This window comes from Austrofundulus limnaeus, unplaced genomic scaffold, assembly GCF_001266775.1.
Source record: "Austrofundulus limnaeus strain Quisiro unplaced genomic scaffold, Austrofundulus_limnaeus-1.0 Scaffold325, whole genome shotgun sequence".
NCBI lineage: Eukaryota > Metazoa > Chordata > Actinopteri > Cyprinodontiformes > Rivulidae > Austrofundulus > Austrofundulus limnaeus.
The window spans coordinates 382,521-398,157 of record NW_013952727.1 but is presented as its reverse complement, the minus strand read 5'-3'; the positions used below and the strand labels follow the sequence as shown (position 1 = coordinate 398,157).

At 37.2% G+C, this 15,637-nt stretch overlaps 1 protein-coding gene across 1 annotated transcript in view; it reads right to left on the bottom strand.

Annotated features, from left to right (window-relative positions):
• abca12 (ATP-binding cassette, sub-family A (ABC1), member 12) overlaps positions 1-15,637 on the bottom strand; it is a gene marked incomplete in the record, with an annotated part of 71,474 nt that overhangs the window by 35,313 nt on the left and 20,524 nt on the right. The window contains 15 exon segments of the mRNA XM_014022341.1: positions 935-1,025; positions 1,194-1,313; positions 1,908-2,047; positions 2,988-3,177; positions 3,294-3,458; positions 4,030-4,179; positions 5,609-5,739; positions 5,941-6,011; positions 6,293-6,492; positions 6,714-6,808; positions 8,597-8,703; positions 8,854-9,807; positions 12,709-12,926; positions 13,105-13,272; positions 14,659-14,801. Of these exon segments, the coding sequence (XP_013877795.1) occupies positions 935-1,025; positions 1,194-1,313; positions 1,908-2,047; positions 2,988-3,177; positions 3,294-3,458; positions 4,030-4,179; positions 5,609-5,739; positions 5,941-6,011; positions 6,293-6,492; positions 6,714-6,808; positions 8,597-8,703; positions 8,854-9,807; positions 12,709-12,926; positions 13,105-13,272; positions 14,659-14,801 (2,943 nt within the window).

The following is a 15,637-nucleotide window of genomic DNA, read 5'->3' as shown; positions in this document are numbered from 1 at the left end:
TATTTTTCTCAAGTTTTAGAGGTACAACAAAGAATCAAGGATAAAGTTTTTAAAACCTGAGCTCTTAAACGCACATGTTGAAGACGTTTTATACAAAGGGATAAGGTATTTATAAATGCTATGGATTTTTTATTCATTCACTACAAAAAAGTTTWAAAAAACATATCTTCTACAACATTTCAGCAGGTGTTTTTGCAATTTTTTGCCCCGAAATGATCCGACTATCATATCAATAATGATAGCAAGTCTCTGCTTCCATTCCTCACTCAGCCACAGGCCAGTTTCTCTATTCCAAGCAAAGTTACTCTGATTTAAATCTATTCAGCAATTCAAAAAAAATAATAAAATAAAAAGTGTTTCTGGTATAACTTGGTGAGGGTGCATCTCAGTAGCTGAGCTGGTTCAGTCATGCTGCACCTGACTAAAACTCACCTTTTTTGTGGCTTTTTACATTTTTACCAAAGATAATGGTGCTGCTTTCTAACTATGCACATCCTAATATTAGATGCAAATCACCGCGGCCACATTACCCTACTTAATGCAAAGATATGTCATCTGAAAATGATTTAATCTAATAGAAATTTGAATTCACATTGGCTGGGGTTGAAAAACGTGCATACATAAATATATATTAGCAATGTTTCATTGGTAAAATGATAAAAATCATGTTTAATTGCATGTCATTCATGGTTTGGGAAAAATATGTTTCTCATTCAAAAATCTGTATGTTTAAGCTGAATATTGTGGAAAAAAAATGAATCATGCATGTTTTTACAAAGAGACAGCCACAGAAATAGCCAGTTCCATGTGTTTTGTAGTTACAGTCTAAAGAGCTGTTCTATATTCTGACATCACAGATTTTTTTTGAAGTATTAGGCGAGAGTAAATATACATTTAAACCTGGTAACAAAAGGACTCTCATTTATTTACTCACAGAAGCTGTTAAACGTCTCCTTCATACTGTCGACATTTATGTTTGTCTGCATCTCAATGAAATTCTTCACAAAGGAGTTTTTGAGGGAGTTCTGGCAGGAGGAGAGAGAAAGAGAGAGAGAGAGGGGAGAAAACTATGAGCATCATCAAGATTCAGCTGCCGAATCTCATCGAAAACCACTGCGAGGTTTATCTCTAGATTTTCAGATGACAGCGGGGCATAATCAGATATAAAGAAGAGCAGGTCTGAGTTTTCATACCTGCAGCATTGGCAAAGTGGTGCTGAGTATTTCGGCTGACTTTATGATGTAACTCGAAGATTCGATCCAGTCCTCGGAATGTTTCTTCAGATCTGCAAACTCCTGCAAAGTGGCGTTGGCCTGGGCAAAGTCACGACAAGGACACAAAAGTGTGAATACGGTTTTGTGTGAGGAAAAAAAAATGAAAGTCACACAATCTTTTTTGTGCATGGCTGCTGGAATCTTTAAAGACTGCACTGAACTGAAAACAAAGTCAGACTTGCTGAAAATAGAACCGCAGTCACATGCGGTGCATACAAATGCCTGTACACCTTGTACAACTCTGTGCTTTCTGCCAGTGGGGTATGTGAGGACAAAAAAGTGACTTTGACCTTATAAGTCTAATGTGAACATTGAAAAAAATTAGAAGATAAACTATGAAAGAGTTAAGAAACGACTGAACCACATGTGAGACGTTTTGGCTAAAACAGAGCAAGGAAAAGCAGGTTTGCCTATACAAAGAGTAAYGTGGATCTTTAGTTGCAAACTGCTGGCAGATGAATAGATAATTTAAAAACCTCTAAGCAAACCTGCATATTAATATCAGTAAGCCAAAAATAAATAAATAAAATAAAACAACAAGTTCATTTAGTCTTAAATAAGTGTATATAAGTACAATCATGGAGCAAAGTGCAGAGGAGGTATGTGTTCATTTTTATTGCATGTGTTTTGAACCTTCTGCATGATGTTCCTGGTGACAGGTGTATCCGGTGTGTAAAGGATATGTCCCATCAGCATTGGTTTGAGGAAGGCCCAGGCGATGGCTCCTCCTGTGGTGTTGACCATGTCCAGGTACATGTTCATACAGAAGGGAGCTGCACAAGAAAGTACATTCACGTGTCAAATATACTATWTTTAAAAGGAGGAAAGTTGCATCACACAAGAGCTAGAGTCTAACCCCCAATTTACACTACATGYGTTCCGTCTCTGCTCCGGTCCGACCTCCGCAGCAAATACGCACCCATTATAATCACTGAGAGTGTTTACACTGGCTGCGCACGGCGGCGGTGAGCAGACGGCGATCCGTCAAAATTAGAACAGATCCTATGTTTGCCGGACGCTGGAGCTGCGCCCGAGTCAATTTTTAAAGATTACGTCGCACCAACAGGAAAAGGAACGAGCACAACATCCACATTTACAAAATAAGACCCTATTAGGTGGAACAATTTGTCGGAATAATGTCGAAATTGCAGCTATATTAATCAATATATGGATATATTTCTACACAGATGCTGTCACAATGTATTGTTCTGTTTGTGAAGCAGATGGAAACATGTAGCAAGAAGCATATGTGTACACACGATACACGTGGATTTTATTTTGAAATCAGAAGTTTCAAAAAGACGACAGTGATATAGTTTCAACCATAGATATCAAAAGCCTTTATATCATTGTTTTCAGCTGTGTTTGGAGTTTGTCTTTCACAGAATTAATTGTTCTTTGCTCTGACTTCCACTTTATCAGTGGATTTATTGCGCAATCTCCTTCCTGCACACCCTCCCGACACCCTCCCTCTTCTGTCTGTCAGACCGGTCCGGAGCTGAGCGGAGCGGAGGGTGTATAAATTGGGGCACGAATGAACAGCTGCGAACTGCGCACCACAGTGCAGCGGAGCGGAGACACATGTAGTGTAAATCCGGGGTTATTGTACCAAACAGTTTTTGTATTGATAGAACAAAAAAAAAAAAACATAAGACAGTGACATAAAGGAGTTATGTGACTAACACAACTAAATCTAAAGCCCTCTCAACATACAGGAGTCTCGGGGAATCTTGAATCTCTTGATCATCTCTTCCTTGCGTTGCTCGTTGTAAAGTGATGGTTCTGACAAATCTGGCATCTTTGAGAGTCCAAACAGAGCCAGGATACCGTTACTGCACAAAGCACGAGACAGGGTCACAAACGATGCTCGTGTGGAGTCACTAGACCTTGCCCCTCTTGTCATCTGAAATAGAAAGCAAAACATTAGCCTTTCTTTTCCTTTTTATAACAATAGGTTAACTAAACACACAAACACATTCGTTTTAAAACCAATATATAAAAGGATTAAAGATGACTCACTTGTAAAACGTCTTTGTTGGACCCCAGGTTGAGGTCTTGGATGGAACGCAGGTAGTTCTGCAGTTGTATGACAACAGGCATAATCTTTTTCATCACCCCTGTCACAGTTTCAGCCGCCTGAACCATGACTCCAACAAGACCCTGGATTTCATCCGACAACACCATCTGCAACAATGAAACCAACATTCAAACATCTTTTCATAGTTCCTCAGTGACAAGTCTATTTTATCTTGAAGGTGATTAAAAAGTAAAAATATTCTATGAATTTTTGAAGGTGAGTTGAGGCAAATTAGAAAAGAAAGTATATTTCTGAAATACTTGAAACAGCCTTTGATGGTTCAATAGATAGAAACAGTAAATAGATGGTTATCGTTGAAGCCAATATGTTTTTGTTCCGTTTTCTCTGTTGTATGAATAATATATCTGTAAACAAACATCTCAGCAAGATCTATATTCTCTTATTGCTTTGTTTTTTAAGTAATTTGAGAAAAATATGTTGTTTTTTTGTCAGACCAAACATTGATAAAAAAAGGCAATTCAAGTGAAGAACAGAAATCTTTGTCTGTTGAACAAAGATTCTCTTGTGGAAAAGACTTTTGTTTAAACTCACGTCTCTCTCAAACAACGCGCGTTGAGCCATTGCTATCGAGTTACAATTGCAATTACAGGATTCACACATTTTGTGCTGTTATGGAAGATCAGAGGAAGGAAAACGACAAAAAACATAAAGTCTTACTCTGTAGACGAGCTTCTCCGTGTTTAAATGTTTAGCCATCAGCAGCAAGAACTTGAACATTTCCTCAGCAGACAATGAGCAGAAGAACTGTTGCGTGACTGTGGCTGGCGTAGCGTTGCAGTGTTGCAGATTTGTAAACCAAGACAGCATCTGTTGCAAAACGCATCATGAAATAAGCAGACAATAGTTATAACGTATGATATACACAAAACTGGTGTAAATAAATGCAACAATTTCCGTCAATTACTTCATCTTTGCTTTGGTGGTGACAAGTTATAAGAAAGTGAGGTCTTATTAAATTATTATAATAATAATATGATAATTTTGAATACTTAATTAGTTAATGCACAGCCTTAAATTACGACGGAGTATTAGGGCCACACAAGATTTTTTWAATTCTTTTTTAATTACGAGATAAAAGTCATAATATTACGAGTTTAAAGTCGTAATATTGCAAGATTAAAGTCATAACATTAAGAGTTTGAAGTCATAATATTGCAAGATTAAAGTTATAATATCAAGAGTTTAACGACATAATATTACGAGATTAAAGTCATAATATTACAAGTTTAACTTTGTAATATTACGAGATTAAAGTCATAATACGAGTTTAAAGTTGTAATATTGCGAGATTAAAGTCATAATATTACGAGTTTAACGTCATAATATTGCGAGATTAAAATCATAATATTACGAGTTTAACATCGTAATATTACGAGATTAAAGTCACGAGTTTAACATCGTAATATTACGAGATTAAAGACATAATATTACGAGAAAAAAAAGTCATAATATTGTAGCCTTTACATGAAAAAGCATGCAGTTACCACTGCATTAAAATGGGGAATATTGAGCAACTTGTCAAGTTGTTCTTTAGTATTGCTAATAAATAGTTAATCTTTTAGCACATTAGCATCAAATTATCAGTAGCAGGACTTGGAAATGGTGCAAACTACTATAAACTGAAGCTGCATTGTAATTAATGGATGCATTGATAGATTTAGTTGTCAATTAGCTAATTTGGATGAAAGCATATTAATCTAACAGTGACCCAAGTCATCGCAGATTAGTTTATAAACACAGAGACATGGCTGTACATAGAAGGTGTGAGGAAAACAAGGAGGACATGAGGAACGGGAAATAGACACATCATGATTATGATTTTAATTTCGTAAAATTATGACTTTAATCTTGTAATATTATGACTTTAATCTCATAATATTATGACTTTATTCACATAAAATTATGACTTTAATCTCATAATAATAATAATTTAAAAAATCTTGTTCTGTGGCCCTAATAGTCATATTAAATAAACTTAAACATTTGTCAAATATTGTTATATTATTTTGTATGTTCTGTTTCAGGCAACTCAAAAAAATGGTCCACATTTGATACTTTTTTTTGAGTTTAGTTTTTTTCTTAGTTTGGGCTAGCTTTTCTCTAGATAGTATTGTTACAACAACATGTAGTAGAAAGTTGCCCTTAAAACACACCGTGTAGAAAAGATCCTAAGAAACAGAAGAAAAAGGTCACATGTGGAAAGTGTAAACACGAGCGCACACAGATCCCGGCTCACCTCAACATTGCTGTTTGGGAAAGGTGTTTCCATCAGGAGCAGAAGGGCAGCTGGATCAATACCCAGGTGTTGTTGAGCGACCAGAATAAAGGCAGCTTTGTCCCTCAGCATATCCCCGAATGTCACAACTCCTGGAAAATAAATAAATAAAAAAAACATACTGAAAACCTTTTGATGGACATCAAAACATTTCCAACTATAGAACAGAAGGTCAGTTGTTTTGTTTATATATATTGTATATATATTCTTTTTTAAATGCATTTGAATCTCCTTAATGAATGAGAATCTACACGCCTATTTTAAATACTGTATGTAAAGACAGATAAACTCACCTGGAGAAGTGATGTTTGCCAACGTCACATTGCTCATATCCAAGCCAAAAGCGTTCATGAAGACATCACTCCTGAAATTACAAACAGGAAATCAAAACTTATTAAAAAATACAAATCGTGTTTTTTTTTTTCATTTCAGTAATAAGAAGTTCACAACCAAGACCTAAAATGAATCTAAATTACAGTAAAATGGTTTGTACTTTTTAAAATCATCAAATCATATGCGTAAAACAAATCTACTAATGGATAATTACATTAAGCAAATACAACTAATAAAAATGGTTATGAGAGAGACCATCTTTGCATAAACTGCAATTTTCTAAGTCATGTGAGTTGATTTAAAAATGAGTACCAGTTTGTCTGGATGTTGTAGCTCCTTGGATCTCCCATGACAGCCTGAAGGGTGATTTCTGGCAGGAGGCTTTTATTTGTCTGAAGATTTTCAGCCAAGATCTGTAGGCTTGGTATAAAAGTATGACAGAGATCCCCAGGTGCAATGGAAACGGTTTCCATCATCAGACGCACAGAGTCCATACTCTCCAATATACACACCTAAAACACACAAATCAAATTTATTTAAGTTTACATTTAGATATAAGAAAAACAATAAACCCATGCTTGATTTATGGTGATCAAACATGTCACAATGACTTGCTAAGATTGTGACCCATTATGTAATGCACGTAGCAACACTTTAAACAGTTGCACTGAGGAACGTCTCTTTCAAATGATGCAAACACTGAAAATGAAAGTGTCGCACTTATTGCACAAACCTTGTTTCTGAGTTGCTGCAGTTGTTCTGTGTTTGAGAGGTTGCTCAGGAGCCCRGCAGCTGTTTGGATGGTTTGCTGCATAATCATCAGGTTCTCTGTGRCAGGTCGAAGAAACAGACAGGCAGAGAGTTGAAAAAAAATTAGCTAAGAGAGATGCTATTAGAGCCTAGAACCTTACAGTGTTAGGTCTGTAAGGTGACAGAATAACATGGCATCCCACTGGGCTTCATTACGACATGCGCCATTACAGGTTATCGGCATCAAGCAGTGAGCAGCAAATGATGTGCATAAAGTGAAGCTCTGTGCGGGACTGATGGGGCCAGGAGGGCCAGCTGTACTAGACGCTGTCATGCATTAAAACACATTTGACAAGCCCTAAGAAAGGCACCCCCTCCGGCGGCGAGATGAGCTGACAGAATGTTTAATTAGTCCAAAATTAGACAATGGCAACGTTTAATCTCAGGCTGCTCAACACCTAGAGGCCTTTGCAATCACAACAGTTTGCAGTGTGTTCGTTTGCGTGAGACAGAACGTGAGCGGGGTTGCAGAGAAGTGAAGCTGCTTACAAAGTGATGCTGTGCACTAAAAACATTATCACGCAAGCACARAGGCAAATTAAAAGGAGGTCATAGATGCCCACTTGTGTGAGTGCAAGGGGAGACTTTTAGTGAGGGCGGACAGGATAAGTGATTAAATTCTACTTTGCTAATGAGATTTAAAAAGGTGCTGAGTGGCTTTCTGCTGGAGATGGGCCATATGGCTTTGGGCTCTTGGGGAACTCAAGCTAAGCTGGTGTGAAGTCCAATTCCTCATATCTCCAAAATGAATATTTGAAGCACTATAATCATCTTTACAGTTACAACAGCAATAACAAAATGGTTTATGGTCTTCTTTTGGTTTTGCATTAGCGATAAATTACAGGGTGGCATCATTCCAAGCTGCATGACTGTTTAATGGCAAACGGTACTTATGCATTCATACTGCCACACAGAGTATCTAAACACAAGCTGCAGCATCAGGATGAACTCTGCAGCACACCAACACCAGGAGGGGAGTAACTGAGAAGCTTCTAAATCACAAATGTAAATCTGAGGTGGGCTTCAGAATTCTGTGACAACGCCGTGTGTTTTTGGAGAAAAACTTTGCCATGCTAGTTTTTGAACATATTCAAAATTAATAAAAAACATAACTAAGCCTTTGCAACCCAAGCAATAAACGGAGAGCCCTCACAAAATATTACGAGATATTGATCTTTACAACAAACAGAATAAGTTAACCTTTAGCCAGATGTATGTGGTCTTTGCAGTGAGGTGCTTTGTCTAACTTTACAAGCTTGTAAAATTTAATGTAGACTTTCCAAAACCCTTGAGACTGTCCTAATGCTCAGTGCATCATGTGTAAGCACAGCAGAGTGCAATTAGCTTGGAAAATAATTATTCATTTCAGCACTTATCAAACTCCTTGTTAAATTTTCTATCAGAAAACTAACGCAGACTGCTCTTGTGTTGAATATTTGACTTCAACAACAACCACTTGTTTTTTCATAAACTAAGTTTTTTTATGTAAATTTCGGAAGCCAATTTAATTGTTCTTTACAAAGCAGAAGATAAACTGTGCTGCTGGAGAGACTGACTATTAAGTAAATTGTATGACAATTTATATGTAAGCAAGTTATCCATTATTTGAGTTGTGATAAATGAATTACCAAAAAGGCAATAAATAAAAAAATGTGGCTTGTTATTGCAGAGAAAATTCCAGACAACAAATGATTGTAGCTAAACTTGCTATTCTATAGACTCAATGCATATTTTAAATGCACAAGAATATACCACCCATTGAAAAACAGAGGAAAAATATAACACAAAGAGCACAATTCAAATTACCTTGAGATTCATTTGCCAGCGCTCCGGCAATATTTTTAATCTCAGAGGCGTAAGGAATGCCATCAGGGAGCATGTTAGTCGCATTCATCAGAACGTCCATTAGTGGTCTGAGGAAAACAGAGTGGAACAGGTAAGTTTATGAAAGGCCAACATGTATAAATCAAAAAAAAATGTTTCTCTCAATCATTAAGAACTCAAAATGAAACATGAACATGTTTTTTGATCTTGAAACCTACATGTGAGGAAGCAACACTTACTTTTCCAACACCTGTGAGTGGGTGAGGAAAGAGGCCACGCCGAGGGCAGCATCGATGGTATCCTCCTGTGAAGCGTTATAGCTCCACTGCATGTCACTTGTAGCCCCCTTCATCACAGTATTCAGATTAGGATTGCCAAAGAAAGTGTGAGCCGTCTCCATTACATCTGCTGAGGTTGGAGGAACCAAAGCGGCTCCATATAAGGTTGAGTAGTCAATGGAAAGCATATTAAAGATGTCTTCTAGGAGCTGGGGCTGCCTTGTCGCCGTCGTCATCATCGAGAGATCACGTTTTCGCCTGACTCTTGTCGGTGTTGTAACAGTCGCCTCTTCAGATTGAAACATGACTTCTTCTTGGTGCCCAAGAGGGAGAAGTCTGATGGTGCTCACAAACTGACTAAGCTCTGAAAGAATATTAACAGCAAAGTCTTCATACAGAACCACATCCTCTGGGTCAGACACAATCAATCTAGTGAAGACATATAAAATAGGCCTGATGAGGTTATAGAGTTGGAGAGGGGCCTGGCTCAGCAGATCTGGTGCAGTTGCTTCAGTCGAGGTCAGCCAAATAAACACCTCAAAGAAACTTTCCACGATCAAGTTTGTGCCATTGGACGCCAGGAGTTGTTCCATGGTTTGGTAAATGATGGCCGAATCTCCAAAAGCCTCTGTCTTGATCATCAATTTGATAGCATAATTTATTAAGTCAGCAAGAACGGTCTCGTTGATAGCAGAAGTGTTTCCCCACATCACGGAGATGTCATCTAAGGTGATGTTTGCAGAGCTTAGGAAGATCAGGGCTGCTTCCTCGAAAACATGGGACGCGTTGTTGTTTTCAGTGAGGTGGTAGTTTTCCAGGATGTGGCTCAGTGCGTTACTTAAAGCATCAATGTAGGGTTGCAAGAAAGGAGCCTCTCTCACCAACTCATCTGAGTTCTGTTTAATCAGAGACAAACTGTGGAAAAGAGAAATTTACAGGATTATCTCTTCTGATTAAGTTGTGTAAAAATATCCAAATAATTTACAAATGACATGAAACACTGCTAAGTGTATAAAGAATTTGTAACTACTTTTATGMATTTTGACACGTGACAATTTTCCCAGTGCAGTATAACATTACTGTTTTTCACAATTGGAAATAAACAACATGTCCTCCCTCTACATGTCAATTCCAACAGATGTAGGTCATTCCACTGAAATCACTAATGTATAACTTATAGAGTAAGACCTGTTTGATTCTGGGGACATGCAGAACATGATTCTTAACGCTATGCCCGGCTCATTAYTGCAGTTGGTATAAAATGGGAAATCAATTTTAAAAGGACGTCTCAGTTAGCTGAATCATATTTAGCTACATTCTGTTGGGGCCTGCCTATGTTCAGGCAGACCTGCATTACATTAATCAGTCTGAATGCAAATGTGATCACTTCAATTGCTCGTGTCATTATGTATGTATCCAATGGGTTTGACTGGTGCATTGCGGATAATGTGATAACAGCAACTTGAGTGAGTAAGGTCACAGTGAGTTCATGTCTGCCGGAGGAGAAGCTTTGTCTTCAGGTCTATGTAGAAACATAATGAAAAGTTAATGGAAACGTACGAAGCATTTCCACAACCAAATGTAATCCTGATTGTGTATGGGTGCATGCTTGTGTGTTTGTTTATGTATTTGTTCCCGAAATATTTCATGACAGAAATATCTAACACCTGTGCAACAACACAAAACAAGATGGCAGTGGTGGCACTTTTCCTATTATACATAAATGRCCTTCCAAAAATATTGAAGTATTCAAATATTTTAATATATGCTGATGATACTGTTCTTTTTTTGTCCGATTTCAACATTGAATCTATTAATAGTCAGTTACAAGCAGATCTTCAGACATTTCATGGTTGGCTTCAAAATAATCTTTTGTCAATTAATGTTAAAAAAAACTGTGTGCATGTATTTTTCCTCACCCAGGAGACATTTCAATATAACAAATCAACTCACTTTTTTAAACAAACCCCTTGATATTGTCACTACCTACAAATATCTTGGAATTACTTTGGATTCTCATTTGACTTATCGTGATCATGTCTTAACCACTAAGTTGAAACAGAAATTATACATTTATTCAAAATTTAGATCCAATCTGACATCTTCTGTTTCAAATATYTATCTTCATGCCATTATACTCTCAACCATGTTGTACTGTTTACGTGTTTGGTCTCTTACAACAAATGAAATCTTAGAACCCACAGTTAGGCTCTACAACAGGGCCTACAAAATTCATAAAAAACTTCCTGGTTGGACTCATCACTGTACAGTTCTTTCATTGTCTGATGCCTTGACTTTTCAGAATTATGTTTTGTATAGTGGTATTAATTTAWATTTTCAGATCTTCCAAGGTGCCAATTATGGAACTCTCTGTGCATTGTTGCCCAAATCAAATTCTGGAAGTGGTCATTCAACTAGATCTGTTACAAAAGGACAACTGATATTACCAACTTTTAAAAACTGTTACGGCCAGAGGTCTTTCTTCTATGTTTATACTAAAGCATGGAATGACATTCCTCAAAACATAAAGTCCATTTCAAAACTACAGCCCTTTAAGAAGAATCTTGTCTGCCATCTGCTGGACACTTTTTGTTGTGATCATATTTAGACGTCCTATTTTGCAAATGATGCCTTTTTGAAATTTGGTATGCTTGTTTGTCTTTGTGTCTATGGTGTATAATGATGTGATTGTGATGCTGTAATTCTGTGTGTTTTATGTGCTGCAGAATAGGAACCTGCTGTAAAACAGCGATTATGCTGAGTCAGGCTTGATTTTTAATAATCTTTTCATATTAAATAATTAAATCAAAATCAAATCAAATCAGATTCAAAACAAACTTATTTGTCAGTGATTTAAAGGAGACCAATTATGGGTCCTAGAAATTTTTATGGTATGTCTGTGGGTTATCCAGACCATGTTCATTCAATTTAATGCACAAAATTCTCAGATAATAAAATTTCCCATTTTCTAGTTCTGCCTGCTCTGACTTCCATTCAGAAGAGCTGTTTATGTTAATGAGTTCTGTTGGTAACGCCCTCCAAAAATCTGTTGACATTAACTCCGCCCTCCAAAGCCAGTGTTTATGTTAGCATGGCTAATAATAGCAGAAGCTCCATTGTACAACCATATGAGAGACCCAGAGGCATAGTGTGGTCCCAGCTTCTTCTTTTTTTTCCTCACTCCTCTGCTCTGCTCACTCTGCATGCTGTTACCAGAGCAGGGAGCAGCAGCAGCAGTCAAAATACCTCAGAAACTCGAACAAATAGGCTTTAACAAGGCTTTAATAAGCTAAACAATAGAGGTAMATGAGAAAATGTGTTYKTAATGAACGAAAATAAATAAATAATTAAACTATATCCATGCTGGTCTTGAACCCTGGTCTACMGCTCTCTGGTCCAACACTCTACCCATTACCCTATTGGTGGCTTGTTGTGAAATGAGCTGCGCATTGCACAACAACAGGGTGACTGTTTTTTTATATTGAGAAGGTGGAGTTTCACCTGGGGGTTGCTAATTAAGGGGCTGAACACAGGTTCCGGTGGATTGTCGTACAGCTTGTGACATCACAAAATAACGGAAGTATAAAACTTGTCGTTACATTAAAAATACATTTACTTACAGTAAATATGCCCCTGGGTGCATTTTTTTTGGTCCTAGGACTGTTTTTTTTAAGAAGTACATACCCAAAGTTGAGTAAAAAAAAACTTTAAAAAGTGAATTCTACATAATAGTTCCCCTTTAAATTCTGACAAAAGTAAAAAAATAAATTAAAAAACCCACATTGTGTTAGCATGTATAGTTCAATTGTAGCTGACCTGTTTTGCAGCTGCATGTCCAGGAGCTGCTTGTACCAGTAAGACTGTGCCTCAAGGCTCAAAGGCTGGCCAGTCAGCACATTGAGCTGGTTGGAGAAAGTCACGATGTACTGCTCTATCACAAGTGTGTTGTTAATGTTGACTTCATAGAGTAACTGTATTGTTTCCACAATCCTGCCAGCTGCGGCTCTCACACTTATTGGTTCCTTGGCCATGTCCTGTGCAAAGAAACAAACAAAAAAGCATGCACCAGAGTAGAACAGTTAGCCAAAACCTGCTTTTTTTATGTGTCAACACTGCCACCAAGTGGTATGATTGCTCAATTTGGAACACATTTTGCAGTAACAAAATTACATGGACGTGTTGGTTTACTGTTTCACATTTGATCTGACTCACACTCATGTTCAGGTTGGAGTAGTCGGTCTCAGCTGTAGCACAAGCCTCCAGTACAGGCTGCAGGCTGATGTGGCACCACATAGCCAGTGTGGCAGCGTTTAAACCTGCTGCCTGTCCAACAGGCTCCCATGCTTTGAGCACGTCGCTGCAGTTCAATGTACCGTTTGCCTAAAGGCAAAAAAAAAAAGGGGGGGGGGGGGAAGAAAAAATATATTATCATATTTCATCCAGTTTGAACCTGTTTGACTACTCTCACCAATAAAAAAGAAAATAGAAGAGAGTGTTGGAGGCACAAAAGGCAGGTGGATAAGGCACACATCTTAATTCTGATACTATTAAAATTTACCGACAGTTAAGTAAAAAGGTTGTGCTGTATTTTTTTTTCACACAAGTATTATTACTGCTACACACCCACATATCCACTGTTCAACTTTGTTATCATGCAGTTTTTGCCTGAGCAGAAATCTGAAGGTACTGACAAGGTCTTCAAAGTGTTCTCAAGTATATATTTTCTGCACAGCTCAGTGGTTTTATGGAAGAGATAACAGCTAGTCTGGCTATTTGATCAGATAAATAAAAAGCATGTCTGTGGGAAAAGAAACCAAGCATTATGGTAACTCTAAGTTAAGTATTAAATATCTAATGAAGACAAACCAAATGAGCATAACTAATAAAGGCAAATTGTTGGTTAATAGTCTAGAAAATAATATAAGGCCATTTAAGTGTTTGTACACCAGATGAACCAGAACAGAGGAACATGGCATCATGTTTACAGGATCTGTTTTGTTTATGCTCATTAGGTAATTCCCAGAAGGTCAGTTAGGTCTTAAAGCAGAGACAGGTTGGCTTTTTTTTTTTTTTTTACTGGAACACTCAATGCTGCCTGACACAATTACCTGCTCGTATTTAGTGATTGAAAGTAAATCTGACTTTTGTTTTTCATTGCAATAATTGCAAATCAGTTTTAGCCTAAACCAAAACTATGCTTAATGGTTGTAGTTTGTTAAATGTYATTTTTCTTTAAAATATGATCCATTTTCTAATTTACATGACCATCAGTGAAAGCAGAAGAACATTTCAACACATGCTGTGCTACATTTTGGCCAACAAATGATGCATGAAACTTGTAACGCATTCAAAGAAGCCTACAGACAACTCCTAGTGATGTTCCTGATAATGTATAACAAAGGGTTGTTCAGTGTACTCCCATGTGATTTGTCTACTCTGTCTCAAAGCTTGTTGAAAGGGTAAATAAATGTGCAAATGCCTCTGTAGGCATAAGAAACAGTCGGATACAACAAAAAAAAACAATTCTGTTTAAATGTTTAGGATGACTAAGGAATGAGGCATTATAAAATCTGTGATGAGAAAGATGACGATAATTAAATGCAACAATGCAAACGGTTGCACCGACGCAGCAGCTTTGTTCCCTATCTTAAACATTTTTACCAAACGTGAGCACAAATGTACAGAAATATGATTGACTTTGTACCACCGAATGACAGTCACACAACACAAACGTGCAAATTCCACTGGTGATAGAACAGGACAAACCTGCTGAGMTGATTGAAGTGTACTTTCAATGGCAAGCTGCATTCGCCCTGTGAGCTCCGACAAGTTGAAATGACTGGTGTTCACAGCTGTTACAATATCTGTCATCAGGGCCAAAACAGGCATCTGAAGGCTCAGTATTAACACTGAAAAGAAGAGTACAAATAACATGAATCAATGTGGTAGTGTGATATAATACATGTAAAAGAGTTTTAAAATAAATTCACATTTCTTTTCCACATTTATTAACAATACAGACTTATAATACAACAAACTCTGCATACACTTAACACTTCACTTTAATAAAGCAAAAATGTTTTTGTGCTGCGGATGTGATGTGTTAGATGTCATGGAAAATTACATCTGATGATGTGTTTTTAAACTCTGTCATGCRGCTAAATCTGAGGTCAAATTGTCCTTCCATTGATACAACTGTCTGCGTTTTCTGGTCTAAACCGGTCTTCTGACAATGGCTGGCTGCATTTTGTTGACAACCATAAACATYGATATATTAGCAAATGGCAACATGTAGAGTGCAGCATATGTGTACACACACGATACACGTGGATTTTATTTTGAAAGTGTTTGCCACATTGCACTATATATCTAGCAGTGGTGCAAGAAATAATTTAAAAAACTGAATGTTTTAGATACGGAAAGATTGATTTCTCTGGACATACAGTTTAGAAAAAAACACAATTGCGTGCTTAAGCTCTGACATTCTGAAGTAGAATTTGAAAGTGCCCAAACTGATATCATTCTAAAATGTATACGGTTCGGAGCCCTAACCGGACTGTCAAAAATCTTATTGCTCAGCTAAGCTGTAATCTTAGAAGTTTTGTGAAGAATATTACCCAAAAATCCACAGATGACTGTGAAACACTAGTTTTTTTTTGTGAAACTCTTCTACATTTGATGCATTTAAACAAAAACAGTTTCAAATGCAGATTTAAAACTTGTTTTTGAAGGGATTATGTGCACT